A 20,794-nucleotide genomic window follows, 5' to 3' on the forward strand; every position below is an offset into this window, starting at 1 on the left:
TCCTCTGAAAACAGTTACTTGTGCTGTCTACATTTGCTCTTCATTTTGTCTGCACTCCCATATGTAGATTTTTCTCTCCTTGTTTCCTTGTTGCCCTCCCCACCCCCCATATGTTGCCAGACACCTGGTCCTCTTCTCTCCTGCTATCTAAGGGCATGTCTACACTACTGTCTGGATTGACGGGCAGTGATTGATCCAACGGGGATCGATTTATTGTGTCTAGTATAGACGTGATAAATTGACCACGGATCGCTCTAATGTCGATTCCGGTACTCCACCTCAACGAGAAGCGCAAGGGGAATCGACGGGAGAGCGTCTCCCGTCAACACATCGCAGTGAAGACACCGCGGTAAGTAGATCTAAGTACGTCAACTTCAGCTACGTTATTCGCATAGCTGAAGTTGCGAAACTTAGATCAATCTCCCCCCCATAGTGTAGACCAGCCCTTAGAGGTTTCTCTCCTGATAATGGCTGGCAGCTCCTGTTTTCTCCCTTCCTCCTCTTCCATACTTGAAATGACAAATACTGCAGAAGTAGCTAGACTGGTAGCTCCTCGGTTTCCAACTGCTTTGCAGGTTTCTACTATCGGAGACCCTGGAGGCTTGTAGAAACAGCTGGAAAAGAGGAGAGCCAGTACCATGTGATCATCCAGGCTTCCATGGATCAACAACAACATGTACCATGAACCACAATTTGGGACCTGCTGCTCTGAGGATGAGGATCTGAGCTAATAGGTGCTAAGAAATGCTCTGGTTACCTCGTTTTTCATAGGCCTGGTCTACATTACAAAGTTGGGTCGATGTAAGTCGCACTGCATCAATCTATTTAAATCTGTCTCTGGTTGACGTAAGTGCCCAGTTATGGTGGTGCAGTAAAACCACGTCTCCTAATGGCAGTAAGCCATGGTCGACCTGTTGCTGTCGATGTAGTGCAAGTGTAGACAATACAGGACTTGTGTTGGCCCTAACAGTCCTCCAGCAGCTGTCCCACAATGCCCCATGCCCTGTGACAGTAACCACTCTGGTTATTGTGAATTCTACTGCCTAGGGATGTCAGAGACAAGAAGCTACCTCCCTCTCCCCTTAGAAACACCCTGTGTAATTTTGAAATGCCTCTCCCTGATTGCCCAGCTCAGTGAGCACACCTAGCAGCTTTCTCTTGTTGTGTGCAACGGCCCAGCTGCCCAGGCCAGCTCCAGGCACTACATGCGCTCCTGCCTGCAGTAGACAGGAGGTTATTGGATCTCCTGGGCCTGTGGGGAAAAGAGGCTGGCACTTACAGCTACAGACCAGCCATAGAAACACGGACGTCTACAAAAAATTACGTGGGGAATACAGGCAAAGAGTTACAACAGCGATCATCATAAGTACAGCATGAAAGAGAAGGAACTGATTGGTATGCCTGGCGTAATCTGGTGCTGAGATGTGGACTTGCCACTTTTACAATGAGCTGGTGCTGTACTTGGTGGAGACCCTACCAACATCCCACCAACCACTGTGGATACCTCGGAGAAGCCAGTGTCCGAGATCCATGCTGTGGACAGCAAGGAGGAGGAGATGTGGTGAGGGGGATGGTAGGGTGTACAGCTATGTGCTGAGCCAGGTTCTGTTCGAGAATCTATCACCGTGTAGCTTGTCCCGCCAGCTGAGCGTGGACAAGCTTGACGAATAGGAAGGGACCTCCTTGGGTAAATGGTGTACATGCATTTTCCCTTACAAGTGTAAATTAAAAGGTGGTGCCGAGCCCAGCCCCAGGTTAACAAGACACAAGTTATTGACTTTTCATTGCTTTACTTGTAAGAGAAGAGGTAGCAGAAGAAAAGAAATGGAGGTAGAGTTGGTATCTACTTTTCATTCCTTTGTGGCGTTAGGTAGGAAAAAAGAAGAAAAGCCCTTGAGGAGCAGTTTGTTTATATACATGGGGATGTCACTTGAATCCTCCTGAGATCTCAATGAAACCGCAATCCTCTCCTGAAGGCTTCGAGGAAGGCAGCCTTATTTCTTCCTCTGCAGTAGGACACTTTCCCACATCATTCCATGATGAGTTTGGTTGACATTATTGCAATTAACAAGCTAGCAGCTTATGGGCCCAGGTGACTTTTGCACTCCAGTAGTAGCTGAGCTCTGTGCCTTTGTTACCTGTGGGAGTGAGATGTCAGCTAAAATCACCACTGCCTGTGGAAAACAGTGCCAGTATTCAGTGCCATTGCCCTATACTCAGGCCCATGGAATAGGGACCAAAATTTTATTGTTTCATGCATCTGACAACACTTCTTCCCTCTCCTCCTCCTGTTCTTGGTGGACCATATTCACCAGGACTGGGGCTGGAGAGCAGTGCTAGGAAAAAGCACTCCAAAGCCAAAGCGTCAGTAAGCATATTAAATGGTTTTATGGGAATAAGGGAAGGGAGTTTTGAAACTCTTTCCCTTTCCGCTGTGATTGTAAATCCTGTGGTACACATGTCTGTTTTTATCAGCAGCTGCTGATGATTTGGCCTTGAGGGGTATCTCAAATACCTGCAGAATACCTGACCCTGTTGAGGATAAAGAAGAGAACAAGGGAGGCCATGTTCAGCAAGATTCTGCAAGCCAGGGCTGCAACAGACTGCAAACAAAAGCCTAGGGGGCTGACATGGCAAATGGCATGGAGAAAGAGCAGACAGGAGAAAGGCCCAGGAAAAGGAGAGAGAGATGCATCAGGACATAATGGATCTTCAAGCAGCAAACCCAAATGTTGCAGATCCTGGTTGATCTACAGGTCCAAAAATCCTGGACTTAAGTCCTTGGAGAATTCCATGGTATCAGCTCTCTACACCACCCAGCACACCACATGGCACCATGGGCCGCATCCTTACCCCACCACTCCATGCGCGGGGACAGACAGCAAGGAAGACCACAGCTTCACATACCACTGAGCTGTAAGAGCCCTGCTTGGTGTATATGTAGCCAAAATGGACTACATATGTGCACTGCAATGAACAGAAATGTTAGCTGCCTGTCCAATTTTAAAGTTCCATTCTGTTCATTTACGATAAAGGTTTATATTTCATTGACTGTTTTTTGCACATTGTTTCTCTTCACTGCTTTTTGCCACTCAATTTCTGATTTTTGAAAACTACACATTGCAGAATGCATTGTAGTACTCCAAGCACCCAGTATTCATAAATGAACAGCACTACAGAACTTATAGCTTCAGTAAAAGACAGTATTTATAAATGTACAGCAAGCACCACATAATTCAGAGCTTCAGTAAAACACAGTCATAATTATAAATAATAGCAAGCACTCACAATTCCTAACAGCACCCAAAGCTTCAAGGACAGAGAACAGTCCTGCACAGAACACTACTGTGGCTGACCACTGAAGTGCTCTTTCAAAGCCTCCCTCAACCCAATAGCTCTGTGTTGAGCTCTTCTGAGGGCCTTTGTGTCTGGCTGCTCAAACTCAGCAGATAGCCATTCCACCTCCTCCCTTGTAGCAGCTCCCTTCCACCCCCCCCCCCCCCGGCTCACAGATATGCTGTATACAACATGTAGCTTATAACTATTGGGATGTTTCTGTCACTGAGATCAAATCAAGTAAGTAAACAGTGCCAGCATCCCTTCAGTCAACCAAAAGGACATTTAATTGTCATTCTACATCTGCTGAGCTGGTAGTTGAATCTTTCCTTGGTGCTGTCAGTGTACAGCTTCCTGAGAAAGGGTCCCCCAGAATCACTATTGTCATTTCCATATTGACAGTAGTAATCTGCTGGACAGGAAATAATGTCTTTGTTCTTAAAGATGTGAGCGACATTCACCTTCTCTGACCAGCCTATATTGATGTCGGTGAAGCATCCCCTGCTGATCCACCATTGCTTGCATAACCATGGAACAGTAGCCCTTTCTGTTGATGCATTCTGTGGCAAAGTGGCCTGCTGCCAAAATAGGGATATGCATGCTGTCTATAATCCCACCACAGTTTGGGAACCTATTGCTGCAAATTCATCCACTATGTCCTGCACATTTCCGAGAGTCAAAGTCCTGCGTAGCTGGAGATGATTAATGGCCCTACACACTTGCATGACAGTGGCCCCCACTGTGGATTTTCCCACTCCAAAATGACTTCGCACTGACTGGTGGCAATCTGGCAGTGCAAGCTTCCAGAGTGCGATCGCCAGTCACTTTTCCACTGTTAACACAGCTCTTATTGGGATGTCCCTGTGCTGAAGGCCGATAATGAGCTAGGCACACACATGCAGGAATCTGGCTTTTTGCATCCAAAAGTTCTGCAGCCACTGCTCATCATCCCAAATCCACATTATGATGCGATCCCACCAGTCAGTGCTTGTTTCTTGGGCCCGGAGGTAGCACTCCAGCATCCTAAGCTGCTCCAGTAGCACCACCAATTGTTTTTCACTGTGTTCCTCAGCACACTGTCCTAGAAGAAATTGACATGTTGCGGTAGTTCTTGCAGGTCTGTGAATCCAGGAGGATCGTATGTCCTGTATTTGCAACATTCATGAGAACAGTGCAGAGCTCTGCAGGCTCCATCCTTCTGATGTCAGACACTGAAAAGTGCTGCGGGGGTTTGTACGATCTTAAATAAGAGACACAAATTATGGGACCTAGGTTGGCACTGTGGATGAAGAAAGTTGAATGCTGGGAACTTGACCCCTAGCTCTCAGAGATCCCTGCATGACTCAATTCTACCCCACAACACATTGTGAAAATTTCCCAAAAGGTGTTGCACCAGATGGCAGCGTGTGGCACACTGGGATACCTATCCATGGTGCACTGGATTTTGCATTGACACAAATGCTTCTGGTAAGTGTGCGCAGCGCTGACCCAAGCAGCCAGGTATATACGCACACACATGATATACTAACTTAGGTGGCTGTACACCAACGTAACTTGCGTCAACCAAAGTTTGTAGTGTAGACATGACTATAGGATGTATCTTCTGCCAAACCACTCTCTTTGCTAAAAGCTGCCTTCCCTTTTATAGGGCCGGGGGGGGGGGGGGGGGGGGGAGAGAGATCTCAAATACATTTTTATAAATCAGAAACCTGAAAAACTTTTTTTTTTCCCCCTTCCCTTTGAAAAACCACTGGCTTGTGGTTTCTTACCTGGCCCTAGTTTGTCCCCTGGCATGGAAAAACCAAGTAAAGGAGCCCAGGAAAGGAACTCTGAGGAGCAGCTTGTGGAATTTTCCCCAGAGCATTCAAGGTTGGGGGTGGGAAGGGTTTGGAATGAGGTTGCGGTTCAGATCCCAAGCTCTATTGATCCCTTGGAGGCAAGGACCCTCTGCATAAAGACCCTGATGTCTCCTTCCAGGTGGCATTGCTCCAGTGCTGCTGTGCTATCGAGGCTTCCCCTGGCTGTGGGTTCCCTGGGGGTCTCTCCTGTTTGGCCATGTGTGTCAGTGATCTTCCATGTGTGTTGGATGAGCAGAGCTGTGGGAGGTGGCGTAGGAGTAATGGGAGGAGTGCCTGTCCTCCCACTTGCACTGGGGCTGAACGTGCCGATTTCCACAGTGCTGGCTGGCAAGAAATCAACTTTTATCATTCACAAGGAACAACTGGTGATCCAAGTTCTGTTTCTTGATGGGTTCTTGCTTTGTAGGCCTTTTCTCTGGACAAAGGGAAGCTGCTCACAAGCCAATTTCCCCCAACACTTCTGCAATGAGAAGAGCCCATGGCATGAATATAAATAAGGGTGACTTGCCTCCGGTGTGAAAGGTTCCTCCTCCTAATGATTTTACAGACTAACACAACAGATTCCCCATATCTCCTTAGTGTGGTTGCTAAGGAAGAGATGAGGAAACCACTTGCATTTTAACAGCAGCCGTTGCTGCCACACTGAAAAAAGCGGTAGTGGAATGTATGATTGTCTCAAATAGTAAAAAGAGGTGAGCTCCTGTGTTACCGGTTCTTTGCTCAGGCTCATTACAGGCCACTCTTTTTCAGTTTACAAGTTTATGTAGAGTGAGTATGTGGACACTGTTCACAACAGTAGCAATGGAAAGCTGCAAATGCTGAGCATCGACAGTGTGATCAGTCTGCTTCCTGTTGTCCCCACATGGAAATATGAATTATCGGAGGTTCCGTTCCCCAGATAGAAAACTCAGCCATGTAATCCCTGCAGTTCAGTTGTCATTTACAGTCTGCTTCACTTAAATGCTGATCAGTTAACTGCACAATCAGCTGAGGTGCATAGCCAGTGTGCATCCTGCATCAGCTGTCAGTGGATTAAAGTGATGTTATGCTCAGAAAAGTCGCTTTGAAAAAGAGACACTGCTCAGTTTTCAAGGCAAATGATGTTTTCCCCCTAACCACTGCTGCGGGAAACTCCACCTGGGATCTGAGGCCCTGTCTACTCTACAAGAAAAGTTTGTGCTGGAAAAAATAATTTAAATTGATGACTTCAGCATTAGGCAGTAACCGAACATTGAGCATTGTTTTCAAAACCATGTTGCCTACTCGTATTGGGGCAACACCTGCTAGCTGTAAGCATTTTTAAAAAATGGTTTCTTAGCAATTTTTTTTAATGTAAACAAAACCTTTGGATCAGGTTGAACTCTCTGCCCCTGCTGTCTTCACCATCCATAAAGATTCTGTAGTTGGAACTTACCAGACCAGGCTGATGCATGAGCCAGAATCATATTTGTCTCTGTGACTAAATGGCCGATGTTGATATGGTGGGTCCCGTGCTTTTCTTGGTCGGGGGGCTAGGATGCCACCCCTTTCCCCTGCTCTTGGGGCACCGAGGGCCCCGCTACTGGCCGGGAAGGTGGTACAGGAGGGAAGCAGGGAAGGGGTCTGGGTTTGCTCCTCACTCTGAGCCCCAGCCCCTCTCGACCCCTGCGGGTTTCTTACCCTCTTCCCTCTTGGGTAGGGTTACCCTCAGTCCTTGATGCTGGGGGAAGGAGTCTCCCTGCTCTGTTGGGGCAGGGTCTCCCTTCCTCCGGTTCTCTGGTCTTTCAGTTCTCAGCCACACACCTCCAAACTCCAATCCTCTCTCCTTCCTCGCTTCACCTGTCTGCCTGAAGAAGGGTTTTTTTAATTAGGTTCCTGACAGGGCCTTAATTGGCTACAGGTGCTCCAATTAACCTGTAGTAACTTTCCCTAGTCTACAGGGAACCATGCCTTAATTAGCCTAGGGCTTATGCCCGCGGACTTCCCAGCACCCAATAAGACCACTCTTCCACTGCTCCCTGGCCCTGCTGTATCACAGTCTCCCTCTGCTAAAGCAGTTTTGGCACTCCAGGGCTAATAGGAGTCAAAATTAGCTTTTATAAACAGGTATAACTTAAAGATCCACAAGGAGCAGATGCCTGGAGTAAGAAGGAAACTTATTAGACTACATCTGCATTTTAAAGAATACATTCAGCCCTATATTAAGAGGGTGCAAGCAACATCCATTGAAGTGAATGAGTTGCATCCATTTATTCAAAGGCTAACTTTGGCATTGAGTGCGTAACTAGAGTGATTTATTGTATAATACATATGAAATTCAAAGGCAAATTGTCATCTGAATATTAGAATTATTCCAGGCGAGTGAGTGGTAAGAGTATGCAGCTGACGTTACCTTTCAGATCACTGTTTACATAGCACTCTGATTTTTATCAGTCAGTTGCTAGCTTCAGTAGTTTCAGTTAATTAGAGTGATAGGCCTAAGTATAAAAACAGTAATGAATGTAGTTAAATAAAATTGTTTATGCTGTTAGAGACTGTGTTCATGTGTTATACAATGAACTTGGTCATATACATGTCCTTGGTGTAGTCTGATGGCTGTATGTAGAGGGTACTGCTTTTTTCATTTTTATAAAATGTGTTAGCAAAACACACACTGCTGCAATTTGTGCCCTGATGCCAGATCACCTTAGACTGTGATTTTAAAGAAACTCTAAAATTAATCAGAATCAAATCAGGTCAGTGCTTTGACCATATCACATTTCCAGGAAAAACGTATTCTACATGAAGCGAGGTGCTGAGTTAGGTGATGCTTTCCATCTGAGTCCATACTGCATTAACGTGGCATCATAATCTTAGGCCTGGTCTACACTGGGGGGGGGCGGGGGGTGTCGATGTAAGATACGCAAGTTCAGCTACGGGAATAGCGTAGCTGAAGTTGACGTATCTTATTTCGACTTACTCCCGTCCTCTCGGCGTGGGATCGACGGGCGCGGCTCCCCCGTCGACTCCGCTACCGCCGCTCGCTCCGGTGGAGTTCCGGAGTCGACGGGGAGCGCGTTCGGGGATCAATATACCGCGTCTTAATGAGACGCAATATATCGATCCTCGTTAAATCAATCGCTGCCCGCCGATACGGCGGGTAGTCTGGACGTACCCTTAGAGGATACTGTGCTGTTGGAGTTACTGACTTGCAGATCTGATGTCAGAGGTATTGAGCACCTGTAGTCATTAAAGGTCCCAAGTTACTTTTTTCAAGAGTAAGGTAGTTAAAAGAAGACTTAACATTGTAAGTAATTAAAACTGAATGTTAAACATCTAAGTTCCTTTTCACTTTTTATACTTTTCTTTGCACTCTTCTCAGCTCGGACAATAAAAACAGACTTTAATTTCACTTTTTTTTGTTTCATGCTAATGTCTCTTTCTAGCTATCTTTCCCAATATACCCTTGCAAGGGAAAGTTTTTAAATCCAAACCGTTTTGATTGAAATTTTACAAAATCATGAAATCATTTCTATTTACGTTAGGTTCTGGAAATTTAACATGCAACACACACCCGTCCCCCAGCCCAACATGCGCTTGCACAATTCTTTGTCTAAATTATGTGACAGTGTGCCTTTAATGTCGATATCCTGACCAAATTCCAATTTGGGTGATTGCCTTCTGCCTACCCTGTTTCTCCATATAGTTTCAATTGGCTACAATACTTTTCTTCACTTCCTGTTCTAAACTGTTGTTTGTGCTATTTAAATAACTTCATCTTAGTGCTGGTCCCTCTGGATATTCACTCTGTGCGCCTCAGACTAGAAGACTCTTCAGTAGCAGAGTCTGTTGGTCCGTGTCTGTTTCCAACACTTCCGTGTGCTCTGCACTGAGTATATAAGGGGTGGCACAGACCAACTGACTCTCCAGTTCCTTTCTACCGCTCATGGTCTAGGAGGGAACCCGTCTGTATCCATAGCCTTTCCAGCACTCCCGATTGAACTTCAGCTCTATAAATAGAGTTATTAATAGTTTATTTTAGATAATTAGTAGGGCTGTTGATTAATCACAGACTAACTCAAAAAAAGTAGTCACGATTAAAAAAATTAATCGTGATTAATTGCAGTTTTAATCACACTGTTAAACAATAGAAATACCAGTTGAAATTTATTAACATTTTTTTGGATGTTTTTCTACATTTTCAAATATTTATTTCAATTACAACACAGAATGCAAAGTGCGCAGTGCTCACTTTATATTATTATTTTTATTACACATTTCCACTGTAAAAATGATCAACCAAAAAATAGTATTTTTCAGTTCACCTCATACAAGTACCATAATGCAATCTCTTTATCGTGAAAGTGCAACTTACAAATGTAGATTTTTTTTGTTGTTGTTACGTAACTGCACTCAAAAACAAAACAATGTAAAACTTTAGAGCCTACAAGTCCACTCAGTCCTACTTCTTATTCAGCCAATCGCGCAGACAAACAAGTTTGTTTACATTTACATGAGATAATGCTGCCCTCTTATTTACAATGTCACTTTAAATTGAGAACAGGCGTTCGCATGGCACTTATGTAGCTGGCATTGCAAGGTATTTACGTGCCAGATATGCAAAACCCTGATATGCCCCTTCATGCTTCGGCTACCAATACAGAGGACATGCTTCCATGCTGATGATGCTTATTAAAAAAATAATGCGTTAATTAAATTTTGACTGAACTTCTTGGGGGGAGAATACGAGTACTTTTGGCACCTTAGAGAGTAACAAATTTATTAGAGCATAAGCTTTCGTGGGCTACAGCCCACTTCTTCGGTATGCATCCGAAGAAGTGGGCTGTAGCCCACGAAAGCTTATGCTCTAATAAATGTTAGTCTCTAAGGCTTGGTCTACACTTGCCCCTCAAGTCGAAGTAAGGTACGCAAATTCAGCTACGTGAATAACGTAGCTGAATTCGACATACCTTACTTCGAACTTACCGCGGTTCAGACGCGGTCCACACGCGGCAGGCAGGCTCCCCGTCGACTCCGCGGTACTCCTCTCGCCGAGCTGGAGTACCGCAGTCGACGGCGAGCACTTCCTGGTTCAATTTATCGCGTCCAGACCAGACGCGATAAATCGAACTAGGAACTTCGATCCCCAGCGGCAGTGTAGACTAGCCCTAAGGTGCCACAAGTACTCCTGTTCTTTTTGCGGATACAGACTAACACGGCTGCTACTCTGAAACTTGGGGGAGACTAGTATGTCTCCTGCTATGTTTTACCCGCATTCTGCCATATATTTCATGTTGTAGCAGTCTTGAATGATGACCCAGCACGTTTTTCATTTTAAAAACACTTTCACTGCAAATTTGACAAAATGCAAAGAAGATATGAATGTGAAATTTCTAAAGATGGCTACAGCACTTGACCCAGGGTTTAAGATTCTGAAGTAAGTGCCTTCCAAAATCTGAGAGGGACCAGGTGTGGAGCATGCTTTCACAAGTCTTAAAAGCACAACACTAGCTATCTTCCTGCTAGGCCTTGATATGCTCTTCTCGAGGACCTGGTGTTTTACACCGATAACCAATTGCTGATCCGTTCAGACTTCATACTATCGAGGGACGTCACTACCCCATCATCACATCATTCGCTGATTCCCAGCACCAGCCGTGCTGTGGAGGCTCCAACATTATTGGTAAACTATTTGCTGGTTTCTGCCTCCAGCCAGACTATCGCAATACAGACAGTACCATCAGCTCTGCCATAGAGTTGTATGACTGCTATACCTTGGAGGAACAGGAAGCGATGCTAGTGGTTCCCCTGGTGGGCCTGAGATGAGACTGAGTAGGGCTTACAGAGCCTTCCGGATGCCTCTGCTTCCTCATGAACCACGTTATTGGGCTAGGGACCAATGGTACCCCGGAGGGGCCCGCCTCTGTACCCTTATATCCCACCCACTGGCCATACTGGGGCTCCTGGGATCCCTACTTTTGGATGCTGGACTATCAGGACACTGGGTCCGTCTTTCAACAAAGATACTCTCCAGATGAGGCAGGACACTGGCCTCTCCCTCACCACAAGGCAATTATAGGCAGTACCAGGATCTCTTGAGGAGGATTGCTGACATTCTCCAGATCTCACTGGAAGAGGTTCAGGATCTTACTATGAATGCCTGGATATTCTCCAGCCTACAGCTCCTTCCAAGGTGGCAATCTCTATTAATGACTCCATTTTGGAGCCCACTAAGACTGTTTGGCATACACATCAGCTACTTTTTCCCCATCTCCAAAGAGGGCTAAGAAAAAGTACTTTTTTGCCTCCAAAGGGGTGGAATATTTGTTTTCCCACCCTAACCTGAATTCTTTAGTAGTCCAGGAGGTCACAGAGTGAAACAGGCTGCACCAGCCTAGGACCATTCCTTCTGACAAAGACTCCAAGAGACTAGCTCTCTTGAGTAGAAAGAACTTTTCAACAGCCATCCTCCCAGGCATTAATGTCCAAATAGATGTTATTAGTTACAATAACCTGTCAGAGTTTGCTAATAAGCTACCACAGGCCCTGATTTCAGGTCTTCCTGGATGAAGGGAAACTGGCTGCTAGATTGCCCCTTTAGGCATTGCTCGATGCTGCAGACGTGGTAATAAGGCAGCTTTTTGGTTACTGTCCTCAGGGTTCCCTAATGAGTTTCAGGCGACAGAGATCATCTCCCCTTCAAGGGTGGTAACCTGTTGAGTGAGAAAGTCATGCCCTCAGGGACTCATGCCACTCTCCACTCTTTGGGGATATACACCCTGGAACCTTTTAGGAAATACTCTAAGCTGCCTCTTCATAGATACTGTGCAGCCCCTCAGCCTTTCTACCATCAGAAGGACTATCAGGCCACTAGGAAGAGCCAGAGGCTACAGTGTAGCTGACGCACCACACCGCTGCCATCCCCTTTTCAATCCCAGCCACCTAGCAAGAAGGCATTTTGAAGGGATGCTCAAGAGCCATCAACCATTCCCCACACAGTTAGTTTCCCCCTGTTGCTTTTGGTGGCTGCCTGGCTCACTTCCTCGTGATGTGGCAGCATATCACATCAGGCAAATGAATCTTAAACATCTTCTTGACTGGCTAAGTGATAGAATTCTTTTCTGCCCCTTCTCCAAGATCCTCCTTCCCATCCCTCTTCAGGGACCCCACTCACAAAAGGAGTCTCAAACTGGAGATGGACTCCCTAATCCAGTTAGGGGCAATAGAGCCAATATCTCTGGACATCAGGGCAAGGGCTTTTACTCTCTCTATATTTCCTCATCCCCAAAAAGAAGGTGAGGCTAGAGACATATCCTGGACCTCTGACAGCTAAATGTCATTCATTCAGCATTCAAGATTCTGAATGACTACCTTGGCTTCAATAATCTCCTCTCTGAATGAAGGCAACTAGCTTGTGGCAGTCTATTTGAAGAATGCCTATTTTCATGCAAGAGACAGGATGGGTGAGGCAATATCTTTTATTGGACCATCTTTTGTTGGTGGAAGAGAAAAGCTTTTGAGCATCACAGAGATCTTCTTCAGGTCTGGAATATATGTTTTCAGATAGACATTCAGCCAGCACACAGGAGATTCCTCACTTTAAGATGGGCCTAGTGTGCTTTCAATACACAGTGCTCCTCTTCTGCCTCAACGATCCTGGGGTTTTTTGTTTTGTTTTTTTGAAGGTACTGTCTGTGGTAACAGTATACCTGCACTGAAAAGGAAGCCCAATATTCAGGCAGGCAGCAGTCACTTCCTCACCCGACTTCTTTCACTCTTTGGGACTTCAGGTAAATCCACAAAAGTCTACTTTAACCCCCACACACAAGTTATAGAATTTATTGGAATAAGTCTGAACTCAACTGTGGCCAATGTTTGCTTACCTCAGGACAGAGTCCTTGTGTTAAAGGACCTCATCACCCAACTTTGACTCAGACCCCTGATAACAGTCTGATCCTGCCTGGTAATTCTAGACCATATGGCTTCATGCACCTACATGATCCCCTTCACAAGGCTTCACCTATGGTACCTCCAGGTATTGTTAAAGATGGTCTGTGCTCCGAGCAGGGACTCTCTGGACCAGAGATCTGTAGAGCAGTGACTTGAGTCTCCATTCACAACTTTACTAGGCGGCATTATGCCCTGGTTTAAGCGTCTGCTGAGGGATGCTTCCTTTGGATCAGCGATCCTAAAGATCTGTGATGCAGAACACTTCCTCACACTCGCCTCCTCAGTGAGCATAACTAATACCCCTAGGGACCAGTACTCAAAGAAGAAAAGGTTTACTTACCTTATAGTAAATGGACTTCTTCAAGATGTTTGATCCCTATGGGTAGTCCACGACCAGCCCTCCTTCCCCTCTGCTCAGATCTTTGTTTGATTCACGGTAGAATAGGAACTGGAGAGCCAGATGGTCTGCACCACCCCTTATACTCTCAATTCAGCGCATGAGGCGGTATAGGATGCAGGTGCAGACCAATGGATGCTGCTATTGAAGAGTCTTCCAGCCTCAGGTGCAAATGCATGTGCAACCACAGTGAATACCCTTAGGGACCATATTTCTTGAACTCCAGTTAATATAAGGTAAGGTACGTAACCTTCCTTTTTGATTCACTTTACAGGTGGCTTAAACTTCATTGCGATGCTTGATGAGTGACATTTTTATAGCTTTGGGATCCTTCAGAATGCAAGGCAGTATAGAAATGTGATTATTTCAGCAATAAATGTTCTATATCCAAGGTATTTCGGGGCCTCTCCACTAAATATCTCTCACTTTTAATCTACATATTTCTTTGGTTCTTCTAATGAAAAAGATAATTCAGAGCCTAGTATTTTTTTTTTAACTTTTGACACTGTGTGTAACGTCTCCTGTGACTTAAGCATCTTTTTTTTGGTGGTTTCACCTTGTGAAACACCGGGGGATCTACTGTCTTTATAATTCTGGTCATACTTTTAAACACTAAATATAGTTTACAAATGGACACTCACATATGCACATTTGAAAAACACTACTGCCGGGTTAGATGACATGGTGGTAAAAGCAACTGAGCTCAGCCTTTGCTAGTGTTCCCACCATTGTAAGTGCTGATGCAGCTCTGCACTAATGCTAGAATAACAATAGGAGAGTTCCCTAAATAGATGCCGTCCCAGTGAGTTAAGCTCCCAGCTCCTACCAGCCATTGGTAGGTGAGTTACTGAGCTCTGGTCTAATAGGGTGTGTTTGTGTAATTCTCCACTGGTGCAGTTCGAGGGTTAAATTAATAGTTGTGAAAACATAAGTGCTATGTTTTACCATCAGTGCAGTGCCACAGGTAGTAGCTGTAGTGTAATTGTCTCTGATTTTTGTTAGTATAGACACACTCATACCTATTGCTTCCACGAGAGCACTGTGCCGTCTCCCACCCTTTCTCTGGAGCTTTTTAATAATACTTTGTACTTGGTTCATCAGAGGCTTTCAGACTCCTTTACAAACTTTAATTAAACCTCACTTCATCTCCTTGCGACGTAAGGAAGCAGCATTATTCCCAATTTACAGAAAGGGACAATAAGACATACAGGCTAAGTGACATGCTCAATGTTGTACAGTCTTTGGCACAGCTAGGAATAGAACACTGGAGCTTTGATTCCTAAACCCCTGTTCTAACCACTAGATGTACTTTCTTCTTTAACAGAGAATAGGACTAGTTCCTATTATGTTTGATTTTGAATTAATTTTAAATATGTGGGGGAGAGGGGGAAGTGCCATTTTCTGAATATTAAAGAAAACCGAGTGAACTAGTCCATGGCCATAAATTGCTTTTATAAAACTCTTCTTGTTCTTGGCAGACCTCTGTGAATGGCAGCCTTGAATTGGCTCTAGGGACATCTGTTACCCTATATATATGAGTCACACACTCGCATACGTGAACAGGTGATCTCCTAAATATATGGAATTCAATAACATGTGGAATCCAGAGTACTTATTTAAGCCCAAGGAGTCTGGAGGAGGGGTCCTTCTCTCCGCGATCCCCCTCAAATAGTGAACTGTGGAATAACACTTGAAAAAATGCATTCTATGCTGGCAATGTTTTACCCTTGAAATCTTTTGTGTGCATGCACAAAGTATTCTGTCCTGTTGATATCACTTGATAAGGGATGTACCTTTCAGGATATTTTTTCTCTGTAAATGACTGCGGGCTAGATTTTAAAAGGTATTTCAGGACTTATGTCACAATGGAATCATTGGGAGTTAGGTGCCTAAGTACCTTTAAAAATCTGGCCCTTTGTTCCTTCTCTCTTCCTTCTATTCAACCACATTGGCAATGATTGGTTTCTTACTGTAAAATGATGCCTTTTGAATACAGTAAACAAATGAGAGAGAAGAATTCTTCAGTTCAATCCAAGGTTTTGTTAATAAGAGTAATGGAATGAGATTTGAGAAAAGGAAAATTTAGAATGAATATCTGAAAATATTTCTTATTAGTGAGAGCCATTGTTGAACTGTGGAGTAGTGTCCCAAAGATATTGTTGAAAGTTCCATCACTTGAATACTTTAAAACAGAGTGGGATAAGGCACTGGAAAGCATACTGTTGGGAATATTCTGCATTAACTAGAGCATGGAGATGGGAGAAAGATGGACTAGATGTGACCAATACAGTGACTCACTCACACCCACGTTCACGTCTTCAAAAGGGCTATTTTCCCCCCAATATAAAGAAAATTATAAGCAAAATTGATTGGGAGGAAAAACTTAGACCAATATGAATGAAGATTGGATGCTCTTTAAGAAGAGATTATTAGGTGGACAAAAAGTCACAATTCTATGCCCAAGGAACAGGATGACTGTGACTAAAAGCCCATCTGGGTTCAGTGGCAAAATAAAGGCAGCAATTAGAGATTAAAAATCAATATATAACTAACGGAGAAAAGGGGAAATAGCAATCAGTATAAATTAGAAGTTATGAAGTGTAGAAAATTGATAGGGGAAGCTTCAGATGTCAGGGAAAAATCCCTGGTTAACAGAACTAAGGACAATAAGGAAGTATTTTTTTAAAGTATATTAGGAACAAAAGAAATCATAGAAATTGTATAGGCCCATTACTTGGCGGAGATGATAACGCAGAGAAGGCTCAAGTGTAAAATAAATATTTTAGTTGCAGATTTGGCAGGAAGCAGGATTGTGTACTCTCATCATATGAGGATGATGAAGTACTTTCCAATCCATTAATAACTAAGGAGGATGTTAAACAATATCTACTAGATATACACATTTTTAAATCAGCAGGCCCCAATAACTTGCACCTAAGAGGCCTAAAAGAGTTGGCTGAGGAGATCTCTGTCCCACTGATGTTAATTTTTAATAAATCTTGGAATATTGCGGAAATTCCAGAAGACTGGAAGAGGGCTAATGTGCCAATATTCAAAAAGAGCAAGTGGGATGGTCCGGATAACTATAGACTGGTTAACCTGGCATAATTCCTGGGCAAAATAATGGAAAAGCTGACACAGGATTCCACCATTCAAGAATAAAGGATAGAAGTATAATTAATGCCAGTCAACATGGTTTTATGGAAAATAGGTCTTGTCAAACAAACCTTATTTCATTCTTTGGGATTACCAGTTTGGTTGACAAAGATAACTGCGTAGATGTAATATACTTAGACATGTGTAAGGCATTTGATTTAGTACCTCATGATATTCTGAATTTAAAAAAAAAATAAAAGTATATAATATCAATAAAGCACATGTTAAATGGATTAACTGGCTCTCTGAAATATGTCAATAAGGAATCATCAAATCTGGGTTATTCTAGTGGAGTTCTGTAGGAATCGGCCCAATGCTAGTCAATATTTCTTCAATTATCTGGAAGTAAATATAAAATCACTGCTGATTTAAAAAAAATGTGGGGATGACACCAAGATTAGTAGAGGGGTAAATTTTGATAGGACAGTCCTACAGAGTGATCTGGGTCACTTGTGAAGTTGGGCCCATTCAAAACAAATGTGTACTAATGCAGCTGAATGTAAAGAGGATTATATCCTGAAAAGGGTCTGTGGGTCATAGTGGACCAGCATCTCAACATGAGCTCCCAGTGTGATGCTGTGGCTAAAAGGGCTATGCCAACCATTGGATGTATAAACGGGAGCAATGAGTAGGAATAGGGAGGTGATTTTTACCTCTGCATATATTATTGATGAGACAGTACTGGAATACTGCATACTGTTTCGGTGTCAACCTTTTAAATAGGATGGTGAAAGATTGGAGGGCATGGAGAAAAGATGGTTAATGGGTTGGAGAAGATGCCTTACACTGAGAAACTTAAAGAGCTCAATCTGTTTAGCCTATCAAAAAAAATTGAAAGGTTACTTGATTTGTGTATAAATACCTTTGCAGGGAGAAAATACTGGGTACTAAAGGGCTCTTTAAACTAGTGAAGAAAGGTGTAACAAGAACCAATGGCTGGAAGCTGAAGCCAGACAAATTGAAATAGAAACAAAGCACAAATTTATCAGTTAGCGTAATGAAACTGGTGGATCCTTCATTTCTTGAAGTCTTCAGATCAAGACTGGATGCCTTTCTGGAAGATGTGCTTTAGCCAAACACAAGTTATTGGGCTCAATACTGGGGTAACTGGGTGAAATTCTATGATCTGTAATATACAGGAAGTCAGATTAGGTGATCTAATGGTCCCTTCTGGCCTTAAAATCTATGAATCCTTGCCTTGAAGAGTGCACAGGTTAAATTCAGATAGATGGACAAAAAAGAGGCAATTGGAAGATGAAGGATAAGGGTTATGATAAAATAATGAATGAGCCTGTAAGGCATGTGCATATGCTAGTGGTTCCATTGTATTTGTTTTGGGGTTTTCTTATCTGTCTTCTCACAGACAATGCTGAAAAAGTCAGTTTCTTTGCCTTCCAATTTCTCTGGGTCCAAGCAAAGAGCTACGGCATTCAGCATGTGACATTGTGTATCAACTATTTTGAACAATTGCAAAAGCTCTTTTCTTAAATGGGAAGAGTTTGTCTACTGTAAGGATGTAGATGATACAAGTACCCTGACAAAGGCATGAATTTGAAGAGGGGATGGGACCCAATACTTATTAGTATTAGCTCTGGTTTCCAAGTGCGATCTTATTGTGGGAGCTGTACTTTGATGTTAGATGGACACCCCCACAACTCGTCTCCTGAATGAATAGTTTTAAGGGACAAACCACACCCTTTGTAACCTGCATGCTGCGGTTGTAATAAGTATGTTGAAGGTTTGTGTTTGAAACACTGAAGGAGTTTTATTTGTACTAAACATTTTAATGTGTCACCAAAAAATAAAATCAAATCCCAGTAATGGTGAATCTGGTGTAGGAACGTCTCTAGATATTCTTTAGATGTCACCTTGAGGACACGATGTGAGGATGCTACAGAATTTGCAGGTGGAGGGGAGAAACAGTCATATATCTTGCACTTCAAATACATTTTAGTGACCAAGATATTGTATAAAAATAACAGGCACATGGGCAGTTACAATTTTAGGAGCTGTTTGGGATTTTAGTGTTGGACCCTTCCTACTGGAGCACAGTCAATCCATATTTTGTTTGTTTTTAAATGTTCATGGTTTGGAGAGAGAACTTGGTGCTCTACAGCTTCTTGAGAAACAGGCCTGACTTTTCTGCTTTGCGGATTTTTATCGTCCTGCCAAGACCCTTTGCAACTTCCTCTCCTCGTCACCCACAGCGAATACGGAAACCTTGCTGCTTAAGGCCACTTCTGCAATTGCAGGAGTGCAGACGAGTGAGGTGGGAGGAGGGGGCTTTCTCTTCCGTTCTCACTTATTTTGGAGTCAGAAGAGGAAAATACAGTGTATTTGAAAATGTGCCCCATGTTGTGGTGTCTCCAACTGATCTGTTTCCCTCTCTCCTCTCTCTCTGCCACCCTGCAGTGCTGCAGTTGAAGCTCCAGCAGCGACGGACACGGGAGGAACTGGTGAGCCAGGGGATCATGCCGCGTAAGTACCATTTAAACTTTTTCCTTCTCGCTGGGCATTTCTGTCACCTGCTTGTGAATGAGGGGAGGTGGTTTGTGTGGGGGTTGAAACACCTGACCCTTGTTTCTGCATAAAAAACGCTAGATGCGAGAGCCCCACCCCATTTCACCAGACCGCCTTCTAAAGTATTAGGGCTACCTGTAATACCGAGAAGCAGTGTTGGCAACAAGTTTCTTAAAGTGTACTCAAAATACAATGGCTGTATTGCTTGCTATGAAAGCCTTTTGGAGAGTGTGTGTCATATTAGAAGTGCCTTACATACTCGGCACATGCTGGTAATCACTCTTAGCAGGCTTCCTGCCTTTAGAGCTTCCATTCTTGTCTGTCAGCTCCCCATAACTCTTGTGTGGCTGTTGTGAATTAGTCTGTCCATATCCACACACGTGGTAAGATTTCTACTCATGCATACAAGATGTCAGGACGGCAAGGCAGCTCTGTTCCTACCTTTGCCGGATTATTTGAAACGCATTTAGTAGGAATCTGTGGGGAACAGCAGATTCTGTTGCAGGGAGAAAAGATCTGCAGACACTGTAACATGGTAATATTAATGGGTGGGGTAAGTATACTGCAACACTGAACTCAATGTGTGCATGACTAAATCAGGTTTGGAGAACATAAGAACAGCAACACTGGGTCAGACCAAAGGTCCATCTAGCCCAGTATCCTGTCTTCCGACAGTGGCCAACTAGGTGCTTCAGAGGGAATGAACAGAACATGTAATCATCAAGTGATCCATTCCCTGTTGCCCATTCCCAGCTTCTGGCAAACAGACTAGAGACACCATCCTGGCTAATAGCCATTGATGGACCTTTCTAGTTCTTCTTTAAACCCTGTTATAGTCTTGGCCTTCACTACATCCTCTATCAAAGAGTTCCACAGGTTGACTGCATTGTAGGAAGAAATACTTCCTTTTGTTTGTTTTAAACCTGCTGCCTATTAATTCATTTGGTGACCCCTAGTTCTTGTGTTATGAGAAGGAGTAAAGAACACTTCTTTATTTACTTTCTCCATACCAGTCATGGAGAACAGCTTTTTGAACATACAGAAAGATGCCTGTAGAAATGGGGCTGAATAATTTGGTTAAAACTTCTGAACTGGGTAACGTTTTCCATGTGCATGAGCAGCAAGCGAACAAGGGAGCACCAAAGAGAAGGTGTGAGTTATTTTTGGTGTTCTCTGCATTTCCCCTGAACGCCTTAGGGTCAGTCAAACTATTTCCTTCTTTAAGAAACCTCCCCCAGCGCACACACCTCTTTAGTGTCAGCTAAAACCAAAAGGGGCTACACTATCTCTTTGGACGGGGAGGTAGGGAAGGGGATTTCCTGGGGTGTACACTGAAATGATAGTGCCTTCCCCTTCTAAAATAATAAGACAGTTTGTCAACTCTAACTTTGTGTAATGAATACCTGTCAACAACACTTTGTCAGCTGGAGTACTTCAATGTAAGGCAGTGATCTGCTCCTGGCAGCTTGAAAGACCCCATTTTTAAAATTCCACCACCAAATTTAAAAGGGAAGATTGGGTTGATTTGACGGATTTTGCTCTTTTCTTGGATACTAGTAACTCATGCCTACCTGTGATTACTTTTATCTAGGGCTGTCGATTAATCGCAGTTAACTCA

At 43.7% G+C, this 20,794-nt stretch overlaps 1 protein-coding gene across 1 annotated transcript in view; it reads left to right on the plus strand.

The window, feature by feature from the left end:
* Positions 1-20,794, plus strand: part of MRTFA (myocardin related transcription factor A) — a 158,431-nt gene that overhangs the window by 91,113 nt on the left and 46,524 nt on the right. Inside the window, exon 5 of the mRNA XM_065406294.1 lies at positions 19,069-19,134. Coding sequence (XP_065262366.1) covers positions 19,069-19,134 — 66 coding nt within the window. The remainder of the gene's footprint in view (positions 1-19,068; positions 19,135-20,794) is intronic.

This window comes from Emys orbicularis, chromosome 1 (assembly GCF_028017835.1).
Source record: "Emys orbicularis isolate rEmyOrb1 chromosome 1, rEmyOrb1.hap1, whole genome shotgun sequence".
Classification (NCBI taxonomy): Eukaryota; Metazoa; Chordata; order Testudines; family Emydidae; genus Emys; species Emys orbicularis.